This window comes from Siniperca chuatsi, linkage group LG2, assembly GCF_020085105.1.
Source record: "Siniperca chuatsi isolate FFG_IHB_CAS linkage group LG2, ASM2008510v1, whole genome shotgun sequence".
In the NCBI taxonomy this organism is placed as follows: domain Eukaryota; kingdom Metazoa; phylum Chordata; class Actinopteri; order Centrarchiformes; family Sinipercidae; genus Siniperca; species Siniperca chuatsi.
The window spans coordinates 34,233,065-34,248,657 of NC_058043.1; the positions used below are offsets into that span (position 1 = coordinate 34,233,065).

The 15,593-nt window shown below is 42.3% G+C and overlaps 1 protein-coding gene across 1 annotated transcript in view; it reads left to right on the plus strand.

The window, feature by feature from the left end:
- Window positions 1-15,593, plus strand: part of iqsec1b (IQ motif and Sec7 domain ArfGEF 1b) — a 208,351-nt gene that overhangs the window by 175,525 nt on the left and 17,233 nt on the right. The window contains 2 exon segments of the mRNA XM_044220473.1: window positions 9,436-9,715; window positions 13,767-15,028. Of these exon segments, the coding sequence (XP_044076408.1) occupies window positions 9,436-9,715; window positions 13,767-15,028 (1,542 nt within the window).

Sequence of the window (15,593 nt, forward strand, 5' to 3'; positions counted from 1 at the left end):
GGTGGCTTTTTATGAACGATCAGTACAGTGACATAGACACGTGTAATTTGAGTAAAAGAGACAATATTTTACCAATCTCTCTTAAATTAAGCTCATATTGAGAGTATACATAACCCAGGTAATCTTTTTAGTTGTTCTCGTCATGTACAGCCCAGTCTGGTTTCATCAGGTGTTGCCATTCTACAGCCGCACCTCAAAGGTCATGAGGGGTATGTGGTATGTTTGAAAAACCAGCAGCATAGTTAGCAGTGGTGAAAGAATAAGACAGTAGAAAGTAGTTACAGATTACACACTAAGTAATGAAGTTTATGTTAGTCTATGGATGTAACTCTATCACCCTGAAAAACCAAACGCTCTAACAAAGACTTACCATCCTTTTATATCTATACAGCAGTTGCTTGGGGGTACATGAAAAGAATATGTAGTAGCTCCACCAATTTGAAAACATTAAAATTACAATTACAATTAAAAATATATACCCACATATGGTGTCAGCTGCAACACCTTAACACCTTAACCTTAGCTAAACAGTTGAAATAATGAAGTAAGTAATGGATAAATGGTTGAAATGAATATTGGTGTCGATGAAGGGGTACTTGAGTTCGTCTGACAAAAAGGCAGCTCTATACTTTAGTTTGACATTTTCATTTCTTGGAGAACAAAAGCCAGGCACAGTGACTTCCTGAACTGCTTGTCACTATTGGTTACAGGCAACCAGCGGAGAAGCTGCAGAGGTACTGGGTGGATGGATAAACTGTTATTCATCAAGAAATAGTTCCAACATGTAACTCCCCCTAAAACCACAAATTGTTATTTTTACATTGCAACTAGATACAACATGTTAATTAGTCAGCTTCATTTCTGAGTTTTGGACAGAGCCAGTTAGATGTTTCCCCCTGCCTCCAGTCTTTATGCTAAGCTAAGCTAATCGCCTCCAGGCTCCAGCTGCATATTTTTACTCCATAAACTGCTACAAATCAAGATATTACCTGAGCTTACAAAAAACTTGGGTCACTGGGCAGGTTGTTATTTTTGAGCCATGTTAACATCTAAATCAAACATTGGAATATTCATATTAAAACCGCTATGTATAGAACTGAAATATGTCTGACCCCAGTGGTGGTATCACAAAATACACTAACACATACAGACAGCAATGCACGCTTCTTAATTTTCTACAAATAAATACATATACCATCAGAATAATTTGAAAGATGTTATCACAACATTGAGTGCCCAACCCCACCATTGGCAGTTGTGAAGTTTAACTGAGGTGGTACACCAACAAAAGGTGGCTTGATCTTCCTTTTCAGTATTAATCATGATCGTCATCTCACAAAATCTCTGGTCATTGCAGTTCAAACTGTTTTCCTTGTCCTTGCCATTTTGGAGCCACTAAAGCTGCTCATTTCAACTTCTATTTTATCAGTGTGAAGGGCCGATCACAGTTGAGTCCATGAATCATTTAAATCTGTTACAGAGCCATGGTATGTTGACGAGTGCCTCCCCTTTAGCATGTGGCACAGATTCAGACTCGTGTGAGGTAAAAATACATCACTTCTCTCCTAACTGCTGTGCAGTCTGGCTATTCACTGCCAAGACCGAGATGAGAGGGACAAAAATAACCAAGGTCTGATCAAAGGCAGCTGTCTCAAACTATCCCTCTCTGCATTCATAACTGCTGCAGCTTTACCTTAAGCTTCACGGTCATTGATTAATGCTAAAGGGAACCAGCTGGCTTAGATAGTGCTGGGCTGGGCTGAATGTTTAAATCAGTGTCTGCTTTAACATAAACTCAGATTTGATTTTGACTTATTTTTTATTAGATTTTTTTCAGCTTTGGGCCATACGAGATCAAATTTTCTGGCACTAGTTGAGATTTCCTTGAGCTCCATGGTTAACATTGTCCAGAGCTGCACATCCAGAATGGAGGGTCAGGGAAGTTTTGTCCACATTTGTCCTCTCAGAGTTCATCTTAACTCCCTTTATAGTTAACTATAATGAACTCTCCATTCTCAGTATCTCTCTCTGCTGCACTTTACATGAACCGTCACCATATGGGAGACATTTTGCTCCTTTTTATTAAGCTCTGTAATGGCCCATAAGAGAGGCATTCTGTACCAACTCCCTCTTTGCTCTTACTTATTTTATACTGTAATTAGGATTATTTTCCACATTATATAGAGTCATTAAGAATTTGTTTCGTTGACGCACCAAAGATATCTATGCTTCACCAGAGGTTCCAGTGCAGAATCAGACATTTTGAGGGCCTTACAGTCATGGCGGATTTCTACCCAAACTAAAGCTATTAGCTGTGTTATCTCAGTGCTTTACGCTGCATGGTTGCCTTGGTTTGATAACATCTTTGGCCCACTTGATACACGCCCGTTGTTTGGGTAATGATGTCATTATACGGAAACTGAGAGGCTCCTCGCTGTTCACTTTTTGGGCCGGGGCAGGGGAATAGGAGCGGGGGAAATCACCCTAAACATCAGCACAGAGATGGGAGGGGATCTGAGTCAAACATTTCCTAATAACTTGGTTGTTTGTTTAAAGGATAGCTCTGCGGGCCGACTGGCCAAGCAGCTGTTGCTTGCTCTGCGTTGTTAGAAGACCGTGGTAGTGATAGTGATCATTTTAAGCGCTATTTTAGGCCTTTGATCAGCAGTTGTAAAGTAGTGATTATCAGACACTGTATGTGTCCTCCATATGAAGCTGTAGGTTGATGTCTGAGGACACTTGTCCGAGCTAAAGCTCACATTACTGCAGCCATACTCCACAGTCACAGCAGCTAAAATGGTACATCCAGGGGTTTCCCCAGGCTTCATCCTTGCCGCCCAGATCCTCTTGTTATTAATAAACCCCATCTGATGCTGTGACCACCAGAGCTTGGTCAATCTCTCTTCCATTTTTGCTTCTTACTTGTTGCCCCTTCCTGTTTAAGACCCTCCCCATCTGTGGGGCACCAGTGCTCCTGCTGCCACACGACCCAGTTTCCTCTGGAGGAATTCCCTCCCTCTTCCTGTGAACGCCCCTCCTCGTAAGGCTCTGAAGGAAGGCCAGAGCTAGAGAGGTGTCCGAGAGTGAAGCTATGCGGTTAGGCTGCAAAGCTACATTTAGCGCAGGGATGGAGTAACAAAGAGCAGGGTGGTGATGGCTCTGGTGTAGGGACTCAGAAGGCAACATGTGGTGTCTTCAGTGTGCCTCTGACAGGACTCAGTCCTTACTGGAGCTGCAATCAGACAGCTGGTAAGCCCAACTTTGAGTGTGTTCGTGCTGGTGCTGTGTGTAGAAGTCAATACTTTAAATAGTTGCTTAACATACACTTACTTTCTGATTTGGCTCTGAATTTGTCTCGTGATGCAGGTTGTACATTTCACTAATGGTCTCTCCTTTATTCAGGGATGGCTGCCAGACTCAAATGAGATCAATTGAGAAAGCTTTTATTAACGTCCAACAAAATTGCTGTTACTCTATATTGAATGATTGCTTCTAATGCAGTGGATTTTGTGCCAGAGTAGAGGAGCTGCTGCTGCTGAAATTCACAAGGAGCACACTTTGCGTAAATAAAGTGTGCTTCATTTGTGATGCAGCAAAGGTTTGCGCTTTATTGATGAGCCAGTAGTTGATTCTCCTGCTGCATGCCAAGTGAGTGAATGGAGCTGAGTCATATTTTACTGTTCTTCATCCAGTGCCATCTAACTCATATTTAATCAAATGATTCCAAGAGTTACTCACTCGTGAAAAACACGCAAGACAGTCAGTGTGAATACATAGCAAACCAAAGAAGACCAGGGGAGGCAGGCTGTGTGAGTGTGAGTGGCTGGTCAGAGTCATTTATTCATCACTGCGGAGGGACACAGTGAGAAGAGGCTCCACTTGAAGAAGGCACTCAGCAGCACAAAGAGGGCGTCTCCAGAGGAGGTGTCCTCACATCACCTGCCTCCTCCACTGGATCCGTCGCACCACCTTCCACTACCAGTACATCATTAAAATTCTATCAGCCAGTAATGTATGCACTGTCATGGGACGCTGTGGTCCTTTGTGGGTTTTTTGAATTGAAGACTGTAATCTAACTCAAGAGGGAAGGTGAGGTGCACACCTTTTATGTGGGTGTAATCCTTGTAAGAATTTGCTGATACCAGTTTTAAGGCACAAGTGTCTGTTGGCCTCAAAATGGCAGGCAGAGGTGACTATGAAATTTAAAGTTAATTTACAGTCACAGGCGCAGGAAGTACTATGCAGCTTGTGAAAACAGTTGTATTCTGTGGCTGTGGAGGAGCCAGAGAAATGACTCAAGTGACATCACTCAAGTCCCCCATTTGGGCTGGGAGACTACAATCATTTAATTGAAAGCCTGTGTTACAAATCACGGTTGTGGAGTTTGAATGACGTGGACGTTTACCAGACAGGGAGGGTCTAACGAAGGACGCTGTTGAGTTGCGTTATGGCAAGTGTGTGATCCAGGATTTTTGGAGCTATAAAAGTCAGGATATCTGAATTTTGACCATTTAAAAAAAAATCTGTCTCTCGCAGTCTGTTTCCCAGTGCTTCCATACTTCCCTAGTGACTAATAATCCTAATGGCGAGCAGACTGTAGACTAAACAGTCGATCATAAATGACCAATTCCAATCCTCAAGTTGGCTGAAATCGCAGCAAACTGAAACACTCCATCCGGTTGAGTGAATGTGAAGGCAAACTTGATGCCGGATTTATGCTTGACGCAGGGTGTTAAAGGGAGTCCCACCACACATATCTACACCGTAGGTTTTGTTTTATATTTCACTTATGGATTTCACCCATTTTCACCGCTACACTAGATAGATGCATCCATACCTGCCAACACTTCCGTTTTTCCTGGGTTTCTCCCATAATTCAAGGCCATCGCCTCCTGTATTGTTGTTTCTCCCGGGAAACTCCCGTTATTTGCATGGGCCCCAAACTTTATTATGAATAATCGTCATACACAGATGCAAGTTTTGGATTTTTGTCTGACATTACCCAAGTTGCCTGATCGTCTATGAAACACAATCTATACACATAATCCACACACTACATACAATTTCAACCCATCTGTCAGCGCAAACTGGCAACACACAACCCGATTCAAGGGCCGTGTGCGCAGCTGCTCTCTGCACAGGCAGGCGGGCCGGCTAACTTAACGTCATGGCACGACACGTTCCTCCACCACCATAGCAATGTTTGCATGTTCGCTGTGGTTAATAGCAAACATGCAAATACATTTATTCATCACAGAATAGCTTTTTGTTTGCTCAAATAAAATTTTTCTTTGCTTGATAATATTTTCTCTTCAAAGAATAACTTATGTGTGCTCAAAATGTCCCATCGCACACTCAATAACCCTAAACCTATGTTATCATAATTATGAATTATGATTCCCAACCAGGGGTACTTCTGCAGTTACCCCCTGTACATGGAAAAATTGTGAAGCTCAGCTAATTTGAAAATATAGAAATTTTGATTTTAGAATATATATTGACATATTTATAAGATTACAAATAACCAGCATCAGAATGTCATTCAGGCAAACAGACTCTTGTCTGTACTTCACCACTGCAATTGACAAAATGGGAGTGTTTATACATAAACATCTTGCCCTAATCCTACAAGATTTTTTTTAGTGATCAGGAAATGAGTCCTTGCCATTTGTTTTTATAAATGACATGCCATTGTCTTGAAATCCTGAAACAAGTGAAGCTACGTTGGAAACGTGGAATTTGTTTTAAGGAATTTGAGATATAAAGCTTTGATCTATAACTAAGATTAAAAGATGGACACTGATGAAAGATTGATCTTAAAAAAGCCCCAGAAGTAAATCATGCAGTATACAGTGAGTTCCTGATAAGCAGTTTGGGTGGAAGCCTTTGTCGTCAGCTGCTGTGGTAGTGTGCCAAGTCAAAATAAAACAGAAACCTGTTTTCTTATATTATAATGACGTTTCATTACATCAATGAGGGCAAACCCGTTTTCTATCCATGTGAGGATGATCCCCAGTTTGTTCAGAATGAGGTTCCCTCTGTCTTGACATATTCAATATATTATATATACCTTTATACCCCCCATTATCCAGTTGGCCTCTGCTTTATGATGGGATTTCTGGGGGAAAGGATATTCATTTTAATGAGGCTGGATGAATGCTTGGTACAGACTGTAGAAGTCTCTCAGAGTTAGTCGATGGGTCTGACCAAAGTCATCTCTCTCTTCTCAGTCTAAGGGAATTAGATCAGTAACGCTTTGACGGTGCTGCAGGAAGAAGAGTGGGTTCAACGAATTAAAATTTAAAGTATCTTTCAGATTTTGCAGGGAATGGTGGTCTTCAACCACCCATCCTTGTTTTTGTGAAGCTGTTTGTCTTTGCTTTTTGAGTTTCTTAAACACATTGCATGGTTCTTTATTGTGTAACTAAGTGCAGAACATCTTGTTCAGTAAGTCTAATGCAACAAAACCAGCGAACTGAAGACATAAACATGCCTTGAGTGCTGTGCTTTCAGTCTGAGTTCCTAGAGGCGTCTGCCTTGCTTCGAGCTGAGTGCCACATTTCAAGCATGCTAAGCCTCTCGTCCATCTAAACAAATGGATTTTTCCAATTAGAAATCCTCTGCTGGAGCAGACGTATTACAGCCCTCCCTTCAGTCTAATTAAAGGACTCTCAGTCTGATTGGATTTGTTCCTTTTAGAATTAAAAATGTGTTGATGCATGGGGATTGGAATGAAGATGCAGAGAGGGGTTTTATAATGAGCATCGTGTGTCCAGCTCGGAGAGAGAAGAAATTTTCTCTAATGAGAGATGTTATCCCATGAAGGAGGTCCCTCAGCCTACCTCACTGTGACTTGGCTGAAAGGCAATAAGTCCTCCAGAATTAATGACAAAATAGGTTTCTCATGGCCTTGCAGTATGTATAGTGTAGTGTATATGGTTTAGGCATTGTTACTCTTAGGCACAAAAACTGCTTGGTTAAGGTTTGGAAAAGGTCGCAGTCATGGTTAAGAAAAAGCCAACGTTGACTGTTACTAGGAAAAGTCCAAGTCACACACGCACACCAAGCTTGAGTCAGAACGTTATATGTCTTCATTTTAATTTGTACACAAAACACAATGTTAAAACAACACAAAACAGATTATGGTTTTAGGGGGAGTTATGAGCTTGACGTATTTCGTGAACAACAGCTGGGTTCTAGCTCCATACATGCACAGACATGCGCGCTGTATTAGTCTTCTCATCTAACTCTGACGAGAACGTGGATAAGCATATTTCCCAAAATGTTGAACTATACCTCAAAGACGTTTTGCAATAACGTCATGCTAGTTCCGCCATCAACTGTGCATGAATGATATAACTGAATGCAAGCATGTTTAAATGCCTCCCTCTGGTATTCAGTTTGCCCAGGCTAATGACAGGCATCATTCATTACTACTCATTTCACCTTGCATGTACTATTTATTTACTGCTCTGAGCCCCTTCTGCACATCAAATCTCTTTCCTATTAAAGGTTTTATTTGAACCTTTATTATCTAACTTTGACACATTCTCCCACAGAGATCGAGGTATGCAGTTATAGATGCGTCTAGATGGATGTCCGTGTTCGGAGCCTTTACACTTCATCCATCAGCTGATGACAAACAAAATGAAATGATATTGATTGGATTTTGATAAAAAATGTTGCTTTAAGGTAGAAAAGTTCACATTTCCACCAGAGATTGACTGGCAAGGTGAAGTTCAGGAAATCAGCTGTCGTTTTTTAAAATCAGGGCCCATAACTACACAACAGTGTCACCTCACTCCTGGCTTTGTTTGATGAATTGGAGACTGTGCTGTTGATACATACCGTGTAACATGAATTTATTGTTTTCTGCTCTCTGATAGTGGCTTTGTAAACTACTGATGTGTGCAACTAATCAATGAAGGCAGTACACGATGCTTTACTCACACTCACCATACAAATCACTAGCTAGAAGTTGAATGAACACAGTTCTTTCCTCATGCTAGTAGACTCTGTGTCAGTGCGGCCTTTTCACAGAGGAATTATGAGTGCATAATGCATGTTGCCATGCACAAAGGAGCTGTTTCTTACTACACATTTTCAACAGAAAGCCTGTGTTACAAACTGTAAGCACAGTGTTTGAAAGACATGGGCATTTAACAAAGAGACTAAAAGTCATGACATCTCAGCATCTGCTGTTTCGATTTTGACCATTCTTTTTAAGTCTCTTTTGAATCCCACAACTTTAAGGACGTGCTATAATAAGTCACTGGAATACTCTGTTATGTGAACACCCTAACAGACTAGCTGTAATAATTGACTGCAGTGATTCTGCCATAATCTCTCATCTCATCTGCAGAGTTGCACCCATAGGTGTTTTGGGTATGAAGTGTTGGCCTATTTGCAGAAGTAATCTGAGCAGTTTATGATGTGATTCACAGCTCTCACTCGGATGCTTTGATTGTGCGCTCAAAATGTGTATCTTGAGTGGGCAATATGTATCCACTTTGGTTTAGAACATATTCAGATGCCTTCCTTGTTCTCATGTCAGTAATCCCTCTTTGCTGAGCTGGCTTCTAATGCATTTAATTGAAATGTCTATATATACTGTGCATTTTAGTCTTCTTATATTGCCATCCAGTTCTGCCTCTCTACAAAGAAAAAGGATTAACTTCTCAAAATCAAGGTCTCTGTCTCTGGAGAGGGGCAGCTTGTTATTTCACACCTTCAGAAAGCAGTCAGATCAGGTTGCTGTTTTTTCTTTCAGTCAAAACGGTTTTGATTCCTCAAAGTAGTAGTTATTGTGTGTCCAAGTACCAAAGCACAGTGCACTTTAGCCCTCTCAGCTAATCACAAGAGTCTAAGAGGTGTGGAGGAAGTGAACAGATCTGTGGTTGACATTTAGCTGCTGCAGTCTGGCGTGGCACAGCCGGTCGTTGCTGAACAACGGCAGGTTTACCCAGTCATCTGTCCACATGAAGATCCTTATTGGGATTAATATTAAAGGTGCTGATTCACGTGTTTTAATCATTCTTGACATTGTGTTGCTTTGTTTTTACTGAAAGACCGAGCTGCTGATTATGTTGTAGTGGTTTCAGTGTTTGTTATGCTTTATGTGGGTTCTTTGGTGTTCATAATTTATTCATATGCATTTAATTTCTTCTAATCAAGATACAGTGGTAAAGTTATAGCTGCTTAGGATGACTTGAGGTATTTTCTGCATTGTGAAGGGAATGTGTAAGGATGACAGGCAGCACTCAGACTGCTGCTATAAATTCTCTCCCTCATATTTATACCCTGCCAGCAGTATCAAAGTTCACTTTTTCCATCTGTCACGTGCTTCTTGCTGAAACACAGAGCAGTGCATGCCCTCAGGAAAATGACTCAGCAAACTAACCCAGTGTGCTCTATGTGTGTTTCTGTGTGTTGCAGTGTGGAAGGTGATGCTCCAGGCAGCGAGGTGGGCGCCTCTGTGGATCCCATCGGTGGCTACAGTTGTGTCCCAGTGACCCACAGCGGCGGGCTCGGCCCCGACCACCTGGACAGCCAGCTCTACGGACATATCTTCCTGCCCGGCCACCCGCGGCCTCGCCGACCCAAGCTCCAGCACTCCCAGTCCATCCTCCGCAAGCAGGCAGAGGAGGAGGCCATCAAGCGCTCCCGCTCGCTGTCAGAGAGCTATGAGCTCTCATCAGACCTACAGGACAAGCAGGTGAGGGGGGATACACAAAGACAGGAACAGGAATCTGTAAACACCTAATATAGGGCTGGGTGATTTGTTTGAAACAATATCACAGTATTAATAAGAACATTAGATATACATTATATCATGATATAGAAAATGTTTGCATGATGAAAACTTGCGATGGGATCACAGTAGCCTGGCAATTTGCATATTAGTCTCTCAGTTCATTTTTGATTTCCAAGGGGCGTTATGTTGGGGCGCTGCTTGGTCTGTTTTCAAGCAGGAAAAAAAATGGCAGCCTGGTCACAAACTTTCTCAAATTACAGCTAAACAGTACACTAACATGTGTTTCTGAAAACATTTGAGGCGGAAAATAGGCAATGCAGTAACAGAATCTTGATTCATATTTGATCAGCACTGCCTAGTTTGACAGTTTGATCTGAGTTTCGTGAGCCTGTGCCTTGCACCGTATCAACCAATCAGAAAGGAAAAACATGTGATGTGTGACTTCAAATCTGGACCGGTAACGCTCGCCTGTCAGTCATCGTGTCAAACCTGCCCCATACCAGATAAACGGCTGTGATTGGCCCCACCGAATCCAGGACGGGTGGAAATCTGTTTGAATGGGAGAGGGGCCAGACGTTATCTGCCAGAGCCATTGGAACAGGAGAGAAGTGTCTGGCAGACAGGTGAACTGTGCCAGAATTATTCAATATGCCTAACCGTCCTCGCAGGGGAGGGATAATTATGTGTAGATTACAAAGAATGTGGGCCAGGGGCGTAAAGTGGAGGGGCCCATGGTTCCTTCCCTACTTCCTACCGCCCTACTTCCGGCACCCTTGCTCAGACCATACCCATCTTCCAACTCGGCCTTCATTTCGGTGTCAGCTACACACCTGTAAAGTTTCGTGACTGCATCTTGCACAGTTGTGACACTATAGTGTTGACAAAATCTGTCCACGGACATATAAACACCTGGCAAAGTACGCAAAACCGCTTCTGTGGAAGTTCCCACTACAGTAGGTGTCTCCAGGACCATGTTTTGCCATGAAGACACACACTCATAAGGTGAAAATAATACCAGCCACGCTGTCGCAGCTGGTAATTATCTTATGCATTATATCAGACATTACCCAAAACAAAACTTTCTATCTTCTCTTGCTAATATTTTTAGTTTGAAATTCATTTTTATATGCTTGAAATCATTAACTGCCCTAATCAATATATTAATATTAACAATGGGACAAATTACTGTGTGTAATGTGAAATGTGTGGCTTGTAGTGACAAACCCTGGGGGAATTATTCCTCAACAGTTTACCTTAACACAGAGCATTTTAGCGTGTTTTAGTTTCTTGCCTGTACTGTTCTGGTTCAGTCACAGCACTCTCATCAACCTCCAGCAGCAGCAGACAGCTGTTTTCAGCACAAGAGCTCTGATAAATCCACCGCTCACTACCTGCAGCACCAAACAGCCGACAAACAAAGTTAGCAACTACAGTAGCTGCTTAACATAGTGGAGCATTTGGCAGCTAAAGAGAGGGTTGGTGGGGCCCATGACAGAGCTAAAAGAAGGTGAAGTGGACATTTATCAGAAACAGGACTCCAAAGAAATGCTGGTGTTGCTTTGTGTCTGCTGGATGTGTAAATAGGGTTAGGCAGGGAGTTAATGTTCAAAACAGCACACAATGAATTGTTTCCTACCATAGTACTTGACCCGCATAGATGGACAGAGGAACATAGCTCCAAAAAAATCCAGTTATAAATAAATGAAAGGGGAGCTACCCAAACCAAGATATCACAATACCAATAGACAATGTCTGATCTACATCTTACCAACAGTGTCATGTGCTTCAGTGCAATGGTGCAAACTGTGCAAAACAACTTCACACTGTTCCACTGATAGTGCTGTAAATCCATTGAAGAGATCCAGACCTAATGTATGTATAAAACAAACACATCATGAATAGCAGCAGACATTTACAGTACCACAAGGAAAGGACCCATGAATAATAATAATAAAATAATAAAACTTTATTTATAGAGCACTTATCAAAACAAAGTACAAAGTGCTTCACAACAAGAAAAATAAAATAACACAGTGAATGACGAAATATAAAGAAATAAAACACATGAAATACAGAAAAGCAATAAAATAAACAGTAAAATAAACAGCCAGTTCACGTAAAATCAGGATATGCTTTCAGATAAAAATGTGTTTTGAGACGAGATTTAAACGAAGACACTGACTCAGACAACCTAATTTCTTCGGGCAAGTTGTTCCAGAGCCTCGGGGCCAACATGAACAGTTGGACCGGATCCAAATGCACCTGAGCAAAATTAGACTTGATCCAAAATGTGGTCAACCCAAATGCCCAGATGCTCCACTGATTAATGAAAGGCAGAGTTGAAAAACATTGCAGTACATGTCATTTTTCTTGCACTTCACACATCTGCCTAAAAAACATATTTTTCTTCTATGATGATCATGACCCACCACGTAGTCTGCTTGGATCCATTTGTGTATTGCACATATTGACACACAGATCTGAGATCCACAGCAATACAATGGGACCCCACTATGAACCGAGTGGACCCATGAAGACCTCTAGTGCAAGGTCAAAATGCGGTAACTGTCGGATAATGTCACAGCTGGTCAAAATGTAACAAAATGCCCTTCTGAATTGTGTGTAAAAGGCACAGGGCTGAGAGGGGGCTCATGTAAAACAGCCCTGGACACAGTCCTAATTATAGGTATATCACGTTAATGTAATGATCTATTTCTAATTTCAATTTAATGTACACTATGTAATATACACCTGACTGGTTCTTTTCAAGTATGGTAATTTTCATCCTTCTTTTAATGAAAGCTATTTAAACATTGCAGCACCCACTGTTAATCAATTTATCTTTTCTAGTAAGTCTTTACTACATCTTAATTTGTGGTCTCTTTATGGTCATTTTTTATGTCCAATAGCACTGCAGTCCTCAACTATAATCATATTTTTTGTTATATTGTCCTATATTGTTTATGGTAGTTCTTTCAAGAGCAATTCCTCATCATTATTTGGGCCATTACCAGTTTATCAGTCAAACTGGGTTCCCGTCATCATTATCCATCTTCCCCGGGGGTCTATTTGTGTCTAATAAACCCTAAATTCCAGCAATTTTTAAATGTCATCAACACTCTTCTTGAGTTTTTTAAGCCATGACAAAAGCAGATAAGCAGAAGATTCTTCATTCTGTCTAATACATGTTTCCAAGGTAATAGTCTTACTTTTGTAGCCAGGTGAAAACAACTTTTGTTCCACAGTAAATTTTCCAGACACAGAGTTATTTTAAGTCCATTTTAATCTGTCTTTTGCGTCACAAACACTCACCCTCTATAGGCTTTAAAAAATTGTAGAAAGTTTGCAGTTTACTACTTCACACGACAAATGGCTGTGGTAAGGTTGGATTCACAGCAGTGATCACCCTCCTCAAAGCTCCAAAGCTCAGCTGAAAGTAGCATATTTAGTCATACTGAAACTATGTGAAACTATGATTGCTTGGAATATAGTGAGAATATGGATGGAAGCACAGAAGTGAATAGCTAGCTTTTTTCTTTATCTGGGTCAGTCATCATCACATAACCGAAATATGACGTGACCAAAGTTCCACACAAAGGTTACACGACAAGCTAACTGAGCCATCTCCATGACAACTTAGCAAACTCCATGTGCTGATGAAGACTGTGAGATGTGGTTGAATGTTCTGGAAAATCTAATAAGTTTCGATTATTTTGTCAAACTACTTTTTCCGAGGTCAGGAATTAACTTTCTCGCTCGCAGTTTTTACAGCCACCTATGACGCCTACATTGAGTGTGAGTGTTTGATACTAAAAAGATTCTGGGTGAAGTATCACTTTAACAGTCATAAAACATGAAATCCAAAATACAGTACCTTTCAGAATATTGTATGCGTTCATCATCCCTGTTTTCACCTGGGATCACCAGTTGTCCCATTACAAATGTCATTTGCAAGGTTACCAGTTAATTCTCAGATGCATTTATGATGCCAGCTTTCTGTCTTTTCTTGTAGGTGGAGATGCTAGAGCGTAAATATGGTGGCCGTTTCATAACCCGGCATGCAGCCCGCACCATCCAGACAGCCTTCCGCCAGTACCAGATGAACAAGAACTTTGAGCGTCTTAGAAGTTCTATGTCTGAAAACCGTATGTCCAGACGGATCGTCCTATCCAATATGAGAATGCAGTTTTCCTTCGAAGGACCTGAAAAAGTCCACAGCTCCTACTTTGAGGGAAAGCAGGTCTCGCTGACAGATGACGGCACCAAAATCGGTGCACTGGTGCAGTCAGAGCATGGTGGGGAGATGGGCATGCAGGCCAAGACCCCTACAACACAGAGTGACTTCACAGACGCTATCACAGAACTAGAAGATGCCTTCTCCAGGCAGGTCAAATCTCTAGCTGAGTCCATAGATGATGCTCTAAACTGTCGCAGTCTGCATGGTGACGACAACCAGTCGGAGCCAGGGAGAGGCCACCAGGATATGGACAGGGAGGTCAGCTGCCAGGTGAAACCCTCCCACAGCGCTTCAGAACACCGCAAACTAGACGAGATGACGGCGTCTTACAGCGATGTCACCCTTTACATTGATGAAGAGGAACTGTCACCGCCACTGCCCCTGTCTCAATCTGTAGACCGGCCCTCCAGCACAGAATCGGACATGCGTCAGCGTTCCCTCAACTCTTCCCAGGACTACTGGTCACTGGCTCATAAGGATGACAAAGGGGACACGGACACCAGCTGCCGCAGTACACCATCTCTGGAGTGCCAAGAGCAGCGCTTGCGGGTAGACCACCTACCCTTACTGACCATTGAGCCTCCGAGTGACAGCTCGGTGGAGCTGAGTGATCGTTCTGACCGCAGCTCTTTGAAAAGACAGAAAGCCTACGACCGGAGCCTCAGTAACCAGCAGAGCAGCCCCAAACACATCAGCCACAGCCTGCCACCCAGAGGGCCTTCCAGAGAAGAGGATGTCACCCGCCATCGGCCACGACAAATGGAGGCCCACCTGGCCATCAATGGCACCACAAACCGGCAGAGCAAGTCAGAGTCCGATTTCTCTGACGGCGACAATGACAGCATCAACAGCACATCCAACTCCAATGACACCATCAACTGCAGCTCTGAGTCCTCGTCCAGGGACAGCCTGAGGGAGCAGACGCTCAGCAAGCAGACGTACCACAAAGAGACTCGCAACAGCTGGGACTCACCTGCATTCAGCAATGACATAATCCGCAAGAGGCACTACCGCATTGGCCTAAACCTCTTCAACAAGTATGTACACTCCACTACACGAGATCCATTAACAAACTGCTCACAGAGCCAGACACAATCTGATACACATTACATAATGAGGGACAGAAGAGGTTATGTTAATTAGATGCAGTCCATTGCTTATGATTTAGAGAATGTTTTTTTGTTTAAGAACCCAACATGTACGATAAATATGCAGTGATGTTACTTGAAACACAACTATCTGTCTGTTCTACTTAAGGTGGAAATGAGTCTGGGACTCATTCTGCTCCACTTCATGCAGAGCAATTCATCTGAGCTTGTGTGATTCCATTTAATCATAGATGACTGTGGATTTGGTTTCTTTCAGAGCCGGCCATTAAGTTAATTCTAATCATTTGTGATCAACACCGCAATGAAAAGTGACTCCCTCCTCCCCACTCTCAGCCCTTATCCTGTTCCACCACCTCCCTCCCTGCCTCCTTAAATCCTGTCCCTCATCTGACACACATTTGGCCAGGGGCAGAAGTGCAGTGGGATAATCATTGATTTGGATTGTGTCCTCAATCTTTTCCTTTTGTGTCTGTCTGTCTGTCTCTCTCTCTAC